The sequence below is a fragment of the Thunnus albacares genome, chromosome 8 (genome assembly GCF_914725855.1).
Source record: "Thunnus albacares chromosome 8, fThuAlb1.1, whole genome shotgun sequence".
NCBI classification, from domain to species: domain Eukaryota; kingdom Metazoa; phylum Chordata; class Actinopteri; order Scombriformes; family Scombridae; genus Thunnus; species Thunnus albacares.
The window spans coordinates 31457825-31473963 of record NC_058113.1 but is presented as its reverse complement, the minus strand read 5'-3'; the positions used below and the strand labels follow the sequence as shown (position 1 = coordinate 31473963).

Genomic DNA, 16139 nt, shown 5'->3' with positions numbered 1-16139 from the left:
AACACGACTATAACAGAATCTATTGTACAGTCTGATCAAAATGGCATCTAACACCATGAACAAAGCAAAACACACTAGATTTAAAGTCCATCTGTGGTCTTTAAGATAACTTTTCATGATTACTATTCATGTATATCTTCTTTGTATATCTATATGTCTTTGACTATTGATCTCATGTGAGATTGTGATCAGTTCACTCACCCATACAAGCAGTGTCGGGCCTCCAGAGGACGGGTACTCCTTCCCTCTCGCAGGCGCGGCTGTAGGCGATGAAGGACTCGCAGTAGCAGTTCTTATGGACCGGACACTCACACATGTCCGTCACACACGACCTGCAGAGAGCAGGACGATCAATCAGTTATTTTACAGAACCTGTACGCCAAAACCTAACTTCTGGAAAGTGGTTGTTGTTTTGTGGGTCAGGGATTTGGATGGGATTAGTCGTTAGTTCAAGGAATAGTTTAGATGTACGTGCATCATTATACTGGTCTGTACTCTCGTAGGACAGCTTTGACACTGGCCTTTTCAATGTTCAGATATTTAAAGACAAACACTGGATGTTTTGTTTTGCTCAGTTTGACTGTTTTCCTTTCAAAGTTCAGTTTTCTTGGTTTTAACGTCCAAATTTAGTGGTTAAGTGTTACTGGTAGAGACAGATGTTTTTCTTGATATGTCTCCTAGTTCATGACTGCATCAGTTGGACAACTTCTGTTGAATAGACTTCCTACAAAATCCAGAGAACAGTGTATGTGTATACTGCGTACAAAATGTCCTTTCTTCTGTGGCAATGATATTGAGAGGACATATCAGTGAAGAAGGGTTTATGGTCAGGTTGCAGGGTAAGTCTTAGAGAGCACGGTGCTTAATTGGGTTGAGAAACCATAAAAAACAAGATTTTAAAATAATGATTCATTTCACAAGATGTATGTTTATAATAAAAGTCCTTTTTTGGACAAGAGTGGGTTGTTAACTCATCATTTGGTATCAAAAGTCTACATTCAGTTCTTGGCCTCACCGGTAGAAAGGGGCGAAGTCAACCACACGGTGGCACTTCTGAAACTCCCACGACTTAATCTTCTGACACTCCCGGTGAGCCCTGAACTTGACTTTGACGCTGCCGGGGCACAGGAAGGACGTCGGCCGGCGAGGCGGAGGCTGCTGGGCGCAAACCTCGTTGCCCTCGACTCGCCACGACTCGGCGAACTCGTCCACGTCGAACTTGAACTGGCCGTCGCCTCCCATGGTGTCGTCGCGCTTGTGGCCGTTGTAGTTGCCGCAAAGGCCGCAGAGGCGTCCGCGCAGGTGGGGAGCGGCCACGACCTCTACGAAACTGTCACCGTCCCACGTGATCTCCAGACCTGCAGGGTGTAAAGTTAGAATCAAGTTAATTCCTTTAGATATTATATTTCCCTGCCCGAGGTAAGTGCTTTTTGTGTGTTTTAAAGGTCAAAGATCATAAATTATCACTATATCAGCTTGAGAGAACAGAATTTTAAAGATATGGACGAAGGTTTGAATGAAAACAGAGCTTTTAAGTTCATTATTGGACTTGGATTTATGGTTTTGGTCTAAATTATCTTAGCTCAAGGTCCATTTACTAGCTTTTTCCAAAGCTTTCAACCACAGTCTTCATCAACAGACTGAGTCTGCTCAGTTGTCATAGAATTGGTTGAAAAAGCTTGTAAGTGGACCTTGAGTTGAGATTATTTTGAAAAAGGTAATTTTTTACCGACAGCTGTGGTTTATTGTGGAGAGTGCGATTGGAATAATTACACAAAATTTTGGTGTTTCATTACTGCACAATAAATCAATACAGTGATAAACTGGATCAATTAAATTTGCATTGAAATGATGCGTTAAGAAACTCAAAGTACAAACTCATTAGTTTGTTTCTGTTTCTTGTAATAAACCATGTAACAACTGGCCTGTGTGATGTCACGATTAGTATTCAATATATTGATTATGAGTTTTTAAATGAACATTATTCCTTTTAAGTTGCTCCTTCCAGCTTTGCATGTTGGAAGATTCAAATATCAGCAGTTTGCATCTCAGTTTGATTGTATAAAATCAATAAATTGCAACATCTTGCTCATTTACAGGTTGGTTGAGACGTGTGAGTGTTAAACTAAATCTTTAAATCGAGTGTGATGTCTCCTTAAAAAGCGTGACCTGCGTGTTGTGTGCTGACCTGCGATGGTGGTGAGTTTGAGCAGGTATCCGTCCAGGTCGATGTGCACCCCGGGGCCGTGGTAGGGGAGGGCGATACGGGTGCCGTTCCTCCGGACCGTCAGGTGCTGATGGAGGCTGAGGACCAAACCCGACAGCCTCACCTCAACAGACTGAGTCCAGGAGAAGGAGCGAGTCCGCCGGGCGTCGTTCTTCACCAACACCTGGGAGCGAGTCACGGAAAATAAAGGTCAAGCTCACTCAGTTTCCTCCTTCTTCCAGTGTTTCCAGTGCTTCCAGTGCTTAGCTAGGCTACAGGTAGGTCCATGAAACCTCATCCAACTGTCTTTAATCCTTTTAAAGGCTGTGATGTTTCTAAAAATTAAACTCTCATCCTACCGTGAAGCTCGAGTCGGGGCTGTTGATGTTGACGGTATTTCCCGGCCCTGCTGAGGGAACGCCAGCACATTCACGAGTCAGCACGTACTGACAGGTTCCCTGAAAGTTAAAGGTCCTGCCGTCGAAGGTGTTGTAATGAGGGTCTCCAAAGACCGTACATACACCCGGCTCTGCAGAGAGACGAAGAGAAATGAAGATGGAGTAAATGTTGAAATCAGAAATACATAGAAAGCAGACTTGAACTCAGCAACCTTAAAAAAAAAAAAAACCAAAATGCGAGCGTGCATGGGTGGAAGGAGACTTGTTGATGACAACCAGCAGCAAAAAGATAATTTCCAATTACATTTTGGAACCAGACGTTGTGGTCCGGTCAAACTATGTCTCTAAACTAAACTGAACTAAACACAACGTTATAAACTAGGCACATGGAGTCTTTGTAGTCTTGTAATGGTACATTTACAGTCATTTCTGGGATTTTTGCTGCAGGTTGCAGCCAAAAACCAAACTAAAGTGACCCGAGGGCAAACCGCAGTTTGGTCTGGAGTTCATGGGAAACACTCAGCTGAAGAAACAATGGCTGGACAGAGATTTGTTTTCTTTGCTTTTAAGGGGGTTAATTCATGGCTTTTACCTCACTTTGATTGATTTATCACTTAATACAGATAATCCATCTATACTGGATAATTCCACATCTGCATCAACAGAAAATGTAATAACAGAAATATTTAATACAATCGAGACCTTAACAACTGGATATTTTAAGACTTTTTAAGGCATCAAATTCGACAGTTTTCTTTGATTAATTGAGGAATGTTTGAATCCCGCAATTCACTGTGTGGAGGGATTTAAAATGTGAGGATGAGGTTTTGAGAAGAACTTACTCACTTTCAGTGCAAACCGGACAGCAGCCGGTCCTGTTCAGGATCTTATTCTGCATAAGACGAGGCACAGACACACACACACACACACACACACGTTAAACAGTGTACTCTCAGGAGGATCAGACAGATTGAGAAAAGATGGAAGAACACCTAAACATGGCAATGATTAAAAAACAGAAAAATCTTTGACAGAACACAGACTAATAGTTAGCAGCATCACAGGAAGACCAGAGACAGAACAGACCTGAAGAAACATGAACAATCAAATATATATATATATTTAATACTACTGAAAACAGCTGCACAGTTGAGAAATTACAACACTGAAATGTTTTATAACCTGTAAAGGCAACACGCTCTCAAGAGACATCAGTAATATATTTTATAACATATTTTCTTTTTTTTGTTACAGTGTCATCGCTGCTAAAAACTTTACATACTTTCGTATGACTGTGATGCAAATTAAACACCTTTAAATCAGTTTTAGATTATTTAAACTGATGTGTTTGAAAGAACAAAAGAGACAGGAGGAGATAGACAGTTCATGAGACACATTATTAATAATATAGAGATGCACACAGTTACATTATTGTTATCAGAGGTATGCACGAACCTGCAAAGCCAGACTGATGTCACGTAAACATTTTGATAATTTGTGCACATGAATCAGTAATTAATATCCTTGAATTACCTAATTTGCACTCTCAAGGTTGTTTTTTGCATCATTAAAGGTTTACAGGTTGTTGTGGCTGCGTCTAGTCAAGCAGGAGCAGCTAAAGTGTTAACGGTAAGTCGACAGCTGTGTTTTAGGGCGTTTTACAAATACTGAATTCATTACTGGATAAAAAATATTGCTACATTATTGAATCCATTCTGTGTCCTTTCGCTGCTATCACATTAATGCACATGTACCACTTTTTAACGCAGCTTAGGTTTAATATAATTTGGTTTTTATTTTGTACTGTTTACAGGATAATAAATGTTTATCTTTAGGGGCCACAAAAGACTAATTTGAGGGCATAAATTACTTATTTCCATGTATCAATAAAGAAAAAATTAAATTTCCGACATCTGCTACTTGAAAGCTCAAAAATGTTGTAACTTCCAAAGCTGCAGTCTCTGCAGTTTATGCTTATTTGCACGAGTGTTTTCCATCAAGGTTTCATTTTCTAATCGACTGAAAATGCTAACAAACAGTTAACGGACACGGATGAAAACACAACCTCCTTCCAGATTTCGTTGGCGGAGACAACAAAGGTAACAACTGCTGTCATTCACACGGATGGAACAGAAATAAAATGAAAGACAGAGACAGAGAAGAGTTCTCGTTTTGACACGTTCACAGTCAAACCAGGACGACCACAAAGTCACCGATACTCCGACTTCAACCGCTGAACTCTGTCTGTGTAACAGGACCCTCCATATATGTGTGTGTGTGTGTGTGTGTGTACAGTATGTTTCAACTTCCATCAGAAGTGCAGATCAGAGGACTCTTTCACACACCTAGTTTTTGTTGCCTCAGGGAAGCCCTTCATTGGCGCGCACGCACGCACACACACACGCACACACACACACACACACACACACACACACACACACAACACACCACTCGTCTGTCATCACATACAGACGTTTCTCCGTACACTCAATACACACTCCAGAGTCCTAACCTCTGCACAAAGGGCACTCTCTCTCTTTGAAGAGGGCTGCCTTTTGACAGACCGAGGACACACACTCTCTCTCTCTCTCCTCTCTCTCTCTCTCTCTCTCTCTCACACACACACACACACACACTCACACTGTGACAGAGATTGGTTTTCAGGGGCCTAAATATAGGGAACCTCTTCTTTGCTGTCACTCAAACGTCACACAGACAAAAGGCTGTTGGGAGACACACTGTCTCCACAGGGACGCACACACTCCGCCGACCTGCTGCTGACCGCAGGATGACGGCATGGGAGAGTGTGTGTGTATATATGAGTGTGTATATATGAGTGTGTATGTGTGTGTTTGGAGGGGTGAGACGGGCTGTGATGACCTCTGTGAGAGAGAGAGATGAGCCTAAGTCATGATAACCTGGGACAGGTGTGTTATGAGCAGGCTTGGTATGAAACTGTCCGACAGGTAAAAGTGTGTAAATGTTTCCTTCACATGGACCGGAGAAGTCCAGTACATGATATGGTGTGGAGGTTGGGGCCAGATGTCAGTCAATAAATAGTAGTTTTTAAAAATATATTTATCCATGATAACAACCTTTCCCAAACCTCAAGTGTTTCAGTTGTTTTGTATTTATCTGTATGCTTGTGTTGTCTGTTTTACTCATTTCCTTTTCTACCTTGACCCCAAAGATGAACAACATTTGTTTACTGTATTACTTGTATATGGATGAATGACAACAAAATTCAATTTTGAACTAAGCTTAATCATAAATCATAATATTTTTAATCATAAGTTGTTGTTTTTGGATAATGCCAGAAGGATAATTAATTTAAAACCATTGTCCGATGCCTTTTTTCACAACAGACATTTCGACTTGTCACAATAGGAAAAGCACAGATGTTACTAATAATATTAACGATATAAATCTATCATATCTTGAAAAAAGTCCCTGAAAATAAAATATACCACAACTTGTAGTTTTTACAGCTAGTTTTTCTGTTTGAGTACAGATTCTACAAATACAGGGATGCAAGGTATTACTAAGTGTTTTTTAAGGTTTTGCAAGGTGTATTTTGTATTTTTTGAACTTTGGACAGAGCTAAGCTAGCTGTTTGCCCTGCTTCCAGTCTTTATGCTAAGCTAAGCTAAGCTAAGCTAACCACCCCCTGACTCTGTCCTGGCCCTGTTCTTAACATGCTGATATGAGATTGATATCAATCTGCTTATATAACTTCTACGAAAGAAAGCAAATATGTGTATTTAACTAAATGTTGAATAATAATAAATACTGAGTAATAATTTCCTGAGAGGAAATTACAGAAGAAAACACCATTGTGTTTTGCTATATTTCCATCAGTCAAAAATCTCTACTTTGTATCTTTTAAGATGTTAAAAGCTAAAGGAGAGGTCACGCTGTGTTCAAATCCTAATAAATTTACTGTAAATACAAGCTGCAGACATTTTTTTTTATGCCAAACTGCTAGTTATGATTTCTAGTTTTTTTTATGAGCTACTAAGTCTCCAACCCAGGGTCATAAATTAGCAAAGATTATTAACACATGCAGCAAAACACTGCGTCCATTGTACTGATGTTGGCCTGAGGACTTTTAGAGAGAAAATAAAATAATTTAATTCTAAAATCTGACATTACGATTAATGTGCCAGTTCAAATAAAATTAAATCCAAGCTGTTGTTCTGTTCTCCCTTTTCTTCTTCTCATATGTTAATTCCATGTGATGCTTCCCACCTGTCAGTAAACATACATCTGAGGTAAACAACCTACCAGCCTGTTGATTCTTGAAATACATTATCAGTAGTTTATGCAGTAAGAGAAACTAGACCCTTTCACTAAAGACAAAACTCAGTGCAGACCACCTACATCACTCTGCAGCCGCCTGCTCTGACCACAAACAACAGGTGAGGGCTTGTCGTAACCGCTGGAAGCGTGTGAACTTGGACCACGTTGACACCGGCTTTGACTGCGTGACCGCCTAACGGCCGGCGGTATGCGAGGAATCCACTCCATCACCCACCGGCCGACAGATGACCTCCGCGACAGGTGAACGCAGCACAAAAACCTTCCTCCTGCCAGCGGTTCCCAGAGCGTTTGACAGCTAATGCGTGAAGGATTGTTAATGTGCTAAAACGATACCTTTGCATTGTAACAGGGAAACCTCACCGCTGTGTCTCGGAGAGTGAAAACCTCCAATCCTGCCTTTTAGCAACACACTGATCTTCTACGAGTGTTTTATTTGTCCAGAAAAGTGTTTTAGGTGCTATAAACCTGACATGTATTATAAAATATATTATAAAAATCTGTCATGAGTATCAAACTGATCTGAACTACACAAGGAAAGTGCAGGAAAGTCATTTAAAAAATATATTTTTCCAAATAAACCCGTCAGCAGTCAGCCAAACATATCTGATAAAGTATTTTTATAAATATCTTTGGATGACTACTGACAGGGAGATATTTTTATAAAGAAGATTATTTTTATAAATAATTTATATATTTTATATTATAAGATTGCAAGAAGAAGAAGGAACGAGTAACATTAGTAGTTTTAGATAGGAAAAGGAGGATATTATGATGAGGAATAACCACATAAAGTAAAGTATTATGAATCTGACATAAATTAATTATATTAATGTATTATATCTTTTAAAAACAAGTATTCAACTGACCTGAAAAGTCTTTAAATATATTAAATTTTTTCATCCAAGCACGTTTTTTGTAGAAATATTTATAATACAAGTTCAGAAATCTTTATAATATTCTTAAATGTATGTATAGTTATGTTTAGCTAAATGACTGAATGATCAAAAACCTGTAAATTCCTTACTGGAGGATATTATGATGAGGAATAACCATTTAAAGAAAAATAAAATAAAGTATGTGCGTCTTGTTTCTCGGTTTCTGCAGAGTTCAGTGTTTTGGTTCAGACTGATTCTCTGTTTTTCAGGTGAAATGGTTGAAATCGGGTGAATCGGTTATGGCTCGCTCTGTCGGTAAATCAGGGGAACGTCGTCATTCTGAGACGTCACGCATGTGAGGTGAAATTGATGGAGTTAGTCATGGACTGTAAAGTGTGAGTGTTGGACAGGTCGTGTCTGAGAAACAGAGAGAAGAAACCGAATCGAGTAGAGAGAGAGAGAGAGAGAGAGAGAGAGACTGATGTTGGCTGTTAAGTTACAGGTCGAACGACAACCGTGACGTCACGATGTAAACCCTGCAAACAGGATGTAAGCTGTTGATTGGCTGGCGGGGCCTGTCACTCACCGAGGGGCAGCTGGTGATTGGTACACACTGTTTGGGCCGGCACTCGACACTTCCTTTAACGCAGGCACAGAGCGTGCAGTTAACGGACGACCACATGTCGCCTTCCTGCAGGAGAGAAACACAACAAGCTCAGAACACATCTGTCCGTCATTCATTCATCCATCATTCATCATTTATCCATCCGTCATTCATCCATCCATCGATCCATCATTCATCCATCCATCATCCATCCAACTATCATTCATCCAACTATCATTCATCCATCCGTCATTCATCCATCCATCATCCATCCAACTATCATTCATCCAACTATCATTCATCCATCATTTATCCATCATTCATCCATCCATCATCCATCTAACTATCATTCATCCATCCGTCATTCATCCATCCATCCATCATTCATCCATCATCAATCCATCCAACTATCATCAATCCATCATTCATCCATCCATCCATCATTTATCCATACAACCATCATCCATTCATATATCCAACTATCATCCATCCATCCATCCATCCATCATTTATGCATCCATCCTTCATCTATACAATCATCATCTATTCATCATTCATCTATACAACCTTCATCCATCCATCATTCATTCACCCAACCACCATCAATCTAGCCATCATTTGTCCAAACATCCATCCATCCATCCCTCCAATGACATTAATTCATCCATCTGTCCATCCATCCAACCTTCATCCATCCATCCATCCATCATTAATTCACCCAACCACCATCAATCCAGCCATCATTTGTCCAAACATCCATCCATCTATCCATCCCTCCAATTACATTAATTCATCCATCTGTCCATCCATACATCATTCATCCTTCCATCCATCCTTCAGGTATTGTTTGTGTTCTCTCACCCTGTAGATCTTGTTCCGGACTCTGCAGTACTTCACCTCCTCCACCTTCACGTAGGACAGGCACTCATCACAGCACTGGTTACCCTGGCAACTCCCCGGCCGCGAGCACCGCTTTTTGCACACCACCGTGGAATCCTGGGAAGTAGTAGAAGAAGAAAAAGAAAAAGAAGAAGAAGAAGAAGAAGATGGTCATGGAGGGATAGCGGGTTGAGTTAATAATTATGGACTGGATCCTTAATTACTGATGGTGCGGGTGTGATGGTACCTTGCAGGTGCAGGTGGTGCAGTTGTCGTGTAAAAAGCACGTCCCGTTCTCGTAGACCTCGCTGTGGAACAAACAGCTTCCCAAAGACAGATCGAACACCTTCCTCTGACCTGGGAGAGGAGGAAGAGGAGGAGGAGGAAGAGGAGGAGGAGAGACACACAGAGTCAACAATGAGAAGAAGAGACACAAAAACTGGACACAAAGAGTTATTTAGTGACTTTTTCAGGTTGTGATTTAACTTTTGCTATTCAACAGATAGAAATAGAAGTAGTACAAGTTCATTTATAGCCAATAGAAAGAGCTGAAGAGAGCAGGATGGATGCAGCTGTGCTTAGTAACCAAGGAAACAATCTGCCAAGAGTCCGCAGGTTTCTCAGAAAGACGGCGATCACAGCTGGCTGACTTTTGAGTGATGTTGAACTGTTGCTGGTTCGTGTCATTTGAGCAGGGCCGGTGATATTGCCTCTGCTTTATTAGATTATAGATAGAATAGATAGAACTATTTACTAGATTAATCTCTCTGGAGATGAAAAAGCTGTAATGTTATGAGACAAAGTTATAATATTTTGAGATAAAGTGGTATTCCTACAGGAAAAGTGATTATATTATGAGAAAAAGGTTGTAATTTTAAGAATAATTAGAAAATTCGACTTAAATTTATGACATTTTTCTCATAAAGAAAGAAAGAAAATTACTACTTTTCTGCTACTCTGACTTTCTTCTCATGAATTTTTCGACTTTATTATCAAAAAATCTCTGATAGTCTTTCCTTCATGCTGCGTCATAAATCTCCACACAGGTGTCAGGTCAGGAGGATGATTTGTAGTTTTTTTTTACCGAGACATCTGGGGCAGCACTGTCCTGCAGGGGTGTGGCTGAGGTGGGCCGGGCAGGACAGGACAGGACACACCTCCCTCATACAGAGAGTCCGTCCTCCCTGAAAAACAACAAAACAACAAAACAACAAATCTTTAGCACCAACAGTCAGCATGTAGTGTCTTAACAGTCAACCTCAATTTTATGATGTTGTAATGGAAATATTTCATGGAGCCAAGTCAGAGAATAATTTTAAACCAGCAAACCTCTGCGTGTGTGTGTGTGTATATGTGTTAACAAGCCTACAGGTCGCCTCAACAAGGTGCCAACACATTAATGCTGTAATGTGTTTATGGTCGTACCTGTAGGGTTTGTTTGTGTAGAGAGGGAGGGAGGAAGAGGAGGGAGGAAGAGGAGCAAAAGGGGGGGGACTCAGAGAGGGAGGTGAGGAAAGGAGGGGAAAAAAACAAGGAAGAGGATGTTGTTCCAACCGAACGTTTGTGACTCCCAGGAGACTCCAAAACGAACTTATTTGGGAGGACAGGGTGTGTTTGTGTGTGTGTGTGTGTGTGTGTGTGTGTGTGTGTGTGTGTGTACTCACAGTGCAGGTACACTTGATGCAGGGTTTGCCTTCTGGACTGAACTCTTCCTTCTCTTTGTACAGACGACCCTCAAAGATACAACCTGCAGGAGGAGACGTTACACACTTTATCTTCTCACTACACCCGAGGCTCTTATCCAGGACAGGTTTAAGATAGATTAAACACGTCTGAAGCATTTTGGTTAAAAGAACGAATACATTGCTGAAAAATAAGACTTTTAAAAATAGCACTAAACCTGGTTAATAAAATGACAACATTAACAGACTAAATTCTCAAAATTTCAGAGGAAGTGAATGAGAAACATTTTTGTTTCTGTAGTTTCAAAAAATATTTGTTTTCCTACATAATTATGTATATTAGTCAATTATGTTAATTTTAGGAATGTTGCCTCAAAGGTTACGTAAAGGATGTTCAATACATAAAGTCACAAACTGCTAATCAAAGGTAAGCAGTAAAATCAAGGACTTAAAACTGGCATATTTTGAACTTCCACTGGAGATCTTCAAGTTAAATACAAAATAAAAAATGTTGCAGGGTTTTTCTCTTCGGGCACCTTCTTCCAAGGCCACCCAGACATTCAAAATATTAAAAACTGTCTTTTATCTTCTTAAAAATCTACAAGCTTTCAAAGATTTCCTAAGACATTACAGGAACCCTGGAGCTGAATCCTAGTTTGTCATTTTCCAGGAAGTGAACATACGGAGCTTTTTAAATAAAAATACAAACATTCTCGTCGTGTTGAGCAGGTGTATGTGACTGTACAGGCTCAGTTTGTACTCACTGGGGCAGGTGGGGCAGCACTTCTTGGGATGGATTTTGGGGTTCTTGCAGTGGACGACACACTGAACTTCCGCTTCAGTGATGACACCTTCCTGTCGCAACCAGGAAGTAAATAATTTGTTAAGTTTGTACATTTTGAAAGCTTTTCTTTTGTCTGTTATTATGTTTCTCATCCTTTCTTCCTCCACACTTTCTCCTCTTTCATTCTTGTCTTATTTTCTTTCTGTCTGTAAAAGTTGTATTTATTGTTTTCATAGTGTTTGTAATGTAAAAATACTCCATTACAAGTAAAAGTCCTGCATGAAAAAACCTACTTAAGTAAAAGTACATAAGTATTATGAGCTTGATGTAGTTAAAGTATTGCAGTAAAAGTACATAAGTATTATGAGCTTGATGTAGTTAAAGTATTGCAGTAAAAGTACATAAGTATTATGAGCTTGATGTAGTTAAAGTATTGCAGTAAAAGTACATAAGTATTATGAGCTTGATGTAGTTAAAGTATTGCAGTAAAAGTACATAAGTATTATGAGCTTGATGTAGTTAAAGTATTGCAGTAAAAGTACATAAGTATTATGAGCTTGATGTAGTTAAAGTATTGCAGTAAAAGTAGTGGTTTGGTCCCTCTGACTGATATATTATTATATATGACATCATTAGATTATTAATAGTGAAGCATCAGTGTTAGAGCAGCATGTTACTGTTGTAGCTGCTGGAGGTGGAGCTAGTTTACACTACTTTATATACAGTTAGCTAGTTTAGTCCAGTGGTTCCCAACCTAGGGGTCGGGCCCCTCCAAAGGGTCAGCAGATAAATCTGAGGGGTCGTGAGATGATTAATGGGAGAGGAAAGAAGAAAAAACAAAGTTCTGATACACAAATCTGTTTTCAGTTTTTGGACTTTTTCTCTAATCTTTGATTTTTGCTGAAATATTGGATCATTTGAACATTTATTGAAATGAAAGCATGTGAGAACTAATGTTAACAACTCATAGACATGTGAAATGTGACCCCGACTACACACTGCTTTTTGTAAGACGTCAAAAGACAAAAAGGTTGGAAACCACTGGTTTCATCTTTAACAATGTGTTGTATTTTAAAAGCTTGTTATATTATCCATTGTGTCAAATCTTCATCTGAAAAGTAACTAAAGCTGTCAAATAAATGTAGTGGAGTAGAAAGTACAATATGTGGAGTGGAAGTATAAAGTAGCATCAATTCGAGGACAAGTATCTTAAAACTGTACTTAAATACAGTACTTCAGTTAATGTACTTAGTTACTTTCCACCACTGCATGCCGGTGTGACTTTTGCCTTGTTAAATATTTGATGCCATCTTCCCTCTAACTCGTCCTCCTATCTCGTATTCATTTTCAGCCTGCCTACTTCCTTCCACTCTTCCTTTCTTTTTATCCATCGTTCCTTCTCCCATCACATCTCCTGCTTCACTGTTTCTTTCATTTCCTTTTCCTTTCTTTTCCTTCTCTTGCATCTCCCTTTCTTCCTGGGCTATTCCCTCTTTTCCCTTTTTCCTACCTTCCTTTTCTTTGTCTTTCCTTCCTTTGCTTCCTCATTTCTTTCCCTCCCTCTTTGTTTCCTCCTCTCACATTCCTGTTTCTTTTCTTCTGCCTCTTTGGTTTTATCTTTCCTCCCTACTTCCTTCCATCCTTCCTTCCTAACACCACTCATCCCTCCCTCCTCCCTGTATCTCTACCGTCGTCTCTAACAACAGCATGTTTCAGCTCTTTTCAGATCTAAGGTCAGAGGTTTCCACATGACGTCAGAGCTGAAACAACACTGTCACTTCACCTCTCATCTGCTGACAGTCAGAGCAGCCAGACGACACACACACACACACACACACACACACACACACACACACACACACACACCTGACAGCGTCTGGTTATGCAGGGTTTGGTGGAGCTGGTCCAGGATACTGAGCTGTTATAGGAGCGTCCATCCAACATGCAACCTAAGAGAGAGAAAGACAGAGAGAGGTTTAGATTCTTAATTTCAGTTTGATGGTGAAATTATGTTAAAAGCAGAAATATTAGTCTCTTTAAGTTAGAGCCAAGTTTTCATCTTAGTTCAAATCACTAAAATATTTACAAACCTTAAGGATCGTCTCCAGATATATTTTAAAACATATAAAAATACTTTTCTTAGAATAATAATTTGTGTCTGACGTGGTTTTTCACACAAAAAAAAGTTCAATTACCTCATTAAAATTCCTTAAAATTACATCTCCTCCTTCTCCCTCATTGCAAAATCCAGATTCTGTGAATATGAACATTATATTTTGGACACTAAATCTCTGCAGTCTGGCTGTTTGGATGTAACAGCTGCTCAGTAACTCCACACCCACCGACCCGTCCGCTCTGCACTAAATGAATAGCCTATTCATTTCATCCCCATTTACAGTAAGTGGTCTCAGATCAATGTTTAACTTTCCATACAATGATGTAACCCGATCGCAGTCATTGATCTGCTTTACTCTGCTGTAAACCGAACCCTCTGTTAACCGTATCACCGCAGAGGAGGACGTACAGATATCCTGTTCATACACTCTCAGTCCTCACATCCTCTTTCCTCTGGTTCATCTGCGTTTCTCAACAATCAATAACTGACCGAAAGCTCTGAAGTGATATCATTTGAAAATGCAGCTCCAGTGTGGTAGTTTGGACTCGTAAAACTTTTGTTTTTTGGGTTCCTGCTGGCTCTGGTCCTCAGGCTCGTTTGGTAAACGAGTATTATTTGGGACATTTTACGCCTTTATAAGAAACACACAGTAGGAGGATGACGGGAAATGAGGAGAGAGAGAGAGATGGAGAAACAATCACCATCCTCGGCGCAGGGGACGTGTTGGTTTATGGTCGATGATTTAAGCCCAACTTTGAAGACGGAGGAAAAGTCTCTCTCGAGTTCAAGAAGAGTCTTTAAACCCTGATTCTAAAGTTTTTTGTTTTTACAGTCTAAAAAGTTTTTTTTTATGTACTTCAAGCCAAGTATAACTCAGCTCTCTCTCTCTCTCTCGCACGTATAAACCGCTTCATTTAGGCAGTTTTAAAGCAAATTGTACCCAATAAACTGATGCAAGTCTGGCTGTGAGTCTGTGTGTTTAACTGTGTGCAATGAGTTCATGAGAAGTGAGAAAACACACATATGACAGGAAGGATTGTTTTTTTTTTCCAAAGTAAAGACACAGAGGGGTCCCTGGATTTCAGTCACAGCGCGGCTGAACCGCACAATAGAAAACTAACACGAGTCGCCGTGGCGACGAGGGGATTTCCATATCCGACTCCAGCTCGTTCCGCCTCTCCTAACGAAGTGCCGCGTCGTAAAAAAAAACGTTGAACCCGCAAAACAAAAGGACCGCACCCCTGCTGAGGTGTAGGTGTGTGTGTGTGTGTGTGTGTGTGTGTGTGTGTGTGTGTGTGTGTGTGTGTGTGTTCTTATATTTCTACATGAGAACCACATGGATTCATAAAGACCAGGAGCAGTTTTTAGTGGCTCTTCGCTTTGTTTGAGGGATTTATTGATCTACTAAGTGACACATCCAGTTGTTAAAAACAGAAAGAGGCTCATAGAAGTCACGTTAAGACGTATTTATGGAACAGTTTTAGACAGATTTATGAGGAAATCTTCAATAACATTCTTGTCCTTGTTGTATTTTTTTGGTGTGGCTCCCATGATGTGATTTTTAGATTTCAGGATTTTATTGTTCAGTTTTTTGTTGAGTTTGTCTTTTAACATCTTGGAACCATGTTAGAAATAAGTTTAACTTCAACTTTATTTATGTAATCCATAAATAAATCATATCATATTATCTCAAACTCTATTAAAGGCAATGGGAAAACACCACAACACAGAAATATAGACATATAAGTTTTATAAAAACACATTCTACAACAAGATATGGTCTAAAAATGTTCTTTTTCACTTCCTGTTTTGTGATGTAGGTGACATTTTGCTCAGAAGATATCAGTCTGTCTGAGAGTCTTTCGTACCTTTACACCTCTCGCAGCAGGCTCCCGTCTGTTTCACCACCAGAGCACAGTCTTCAGACACGAGCGGACATTTCTCCTGTTTACAGTCTGCCTTCCCCTCCTGCAGGAGAGATGAAGAGGAGGAAGAGTAAGGGAGAGAAGAGTAGACCTACTGTATGCTGTTGTTGCACACAGATTTATACAAACAGTTTTATATACAAGAATTCAGAAAACTGTGTACATTTATTATTATTTTTTATCAGTTTGGTCCATAAAAGACACAATGAAGCAGCATCTTTACCTGCTGGTTGTTGGGTTTAGACGTGACACAGTGAGTCACATGTAGCCTCATACAATACATCGTATCATACAGATAGATGCAGTTCGTCCATGCTACAGGACTTGTGTCAATTCAGGAAGCGAATGTG

The 16139-nt window shown here is 39.9% G+C and overlaps 1 protein-coding gene across 2 annotated transcripts in view; it reads right to left on the bottom strand.

Annotated features, from left to right (window-relative positions):
- bmper (BMP binding endothelial regulator) overlaps positions 1–16139 on the bottom strand; it is a 42189-nt gene that overhangs the window by 4583 nt on the left and 21467 nt on the right. For both annotated transcript variants that reach the window (XM_044358110.1, XM_044358111.1), the window contains exons 3-15: positions 15733–15832; positions 13615–13697; positions 11729–11819; positions 10947–11029; positions 10367–10466; positions 9530–9639; positions 9265–9399; positions 8386–8490; positions 3451–3496; positions 2566–2735; positions 2189–2390; positions 1016–1358; positions 202–332 (exon numbers count right to left, since the gene is read on the bottom strand). In XM_044358110.1, the coding sequence (XP_044214045.1) occupies positions 202–332; positions 1016–1358; positions 2189–2390; positions 2566–2735; positions 3451–3496; positions 8386–8490; positions 9265–9399; positions 9530–9639; positions 10367–10466; positions 10947–11029; positions 11729–11819; positions 13615–13697; positions 15733–15832 (1699 nt within the window). The remainder of the gene's footprint in view (positions 1–201; positions 333–1015; positions 1359–2188; positions 2391–2565; positions 2736–3450; positions 3497–8385; positions 8491–9264; positions 9400–9529; positions 9640–10366; positions 10467–10946; positions 11030–11728; positions 11820–13614; positions 13698–15732; positions 15833–16139) is intronic.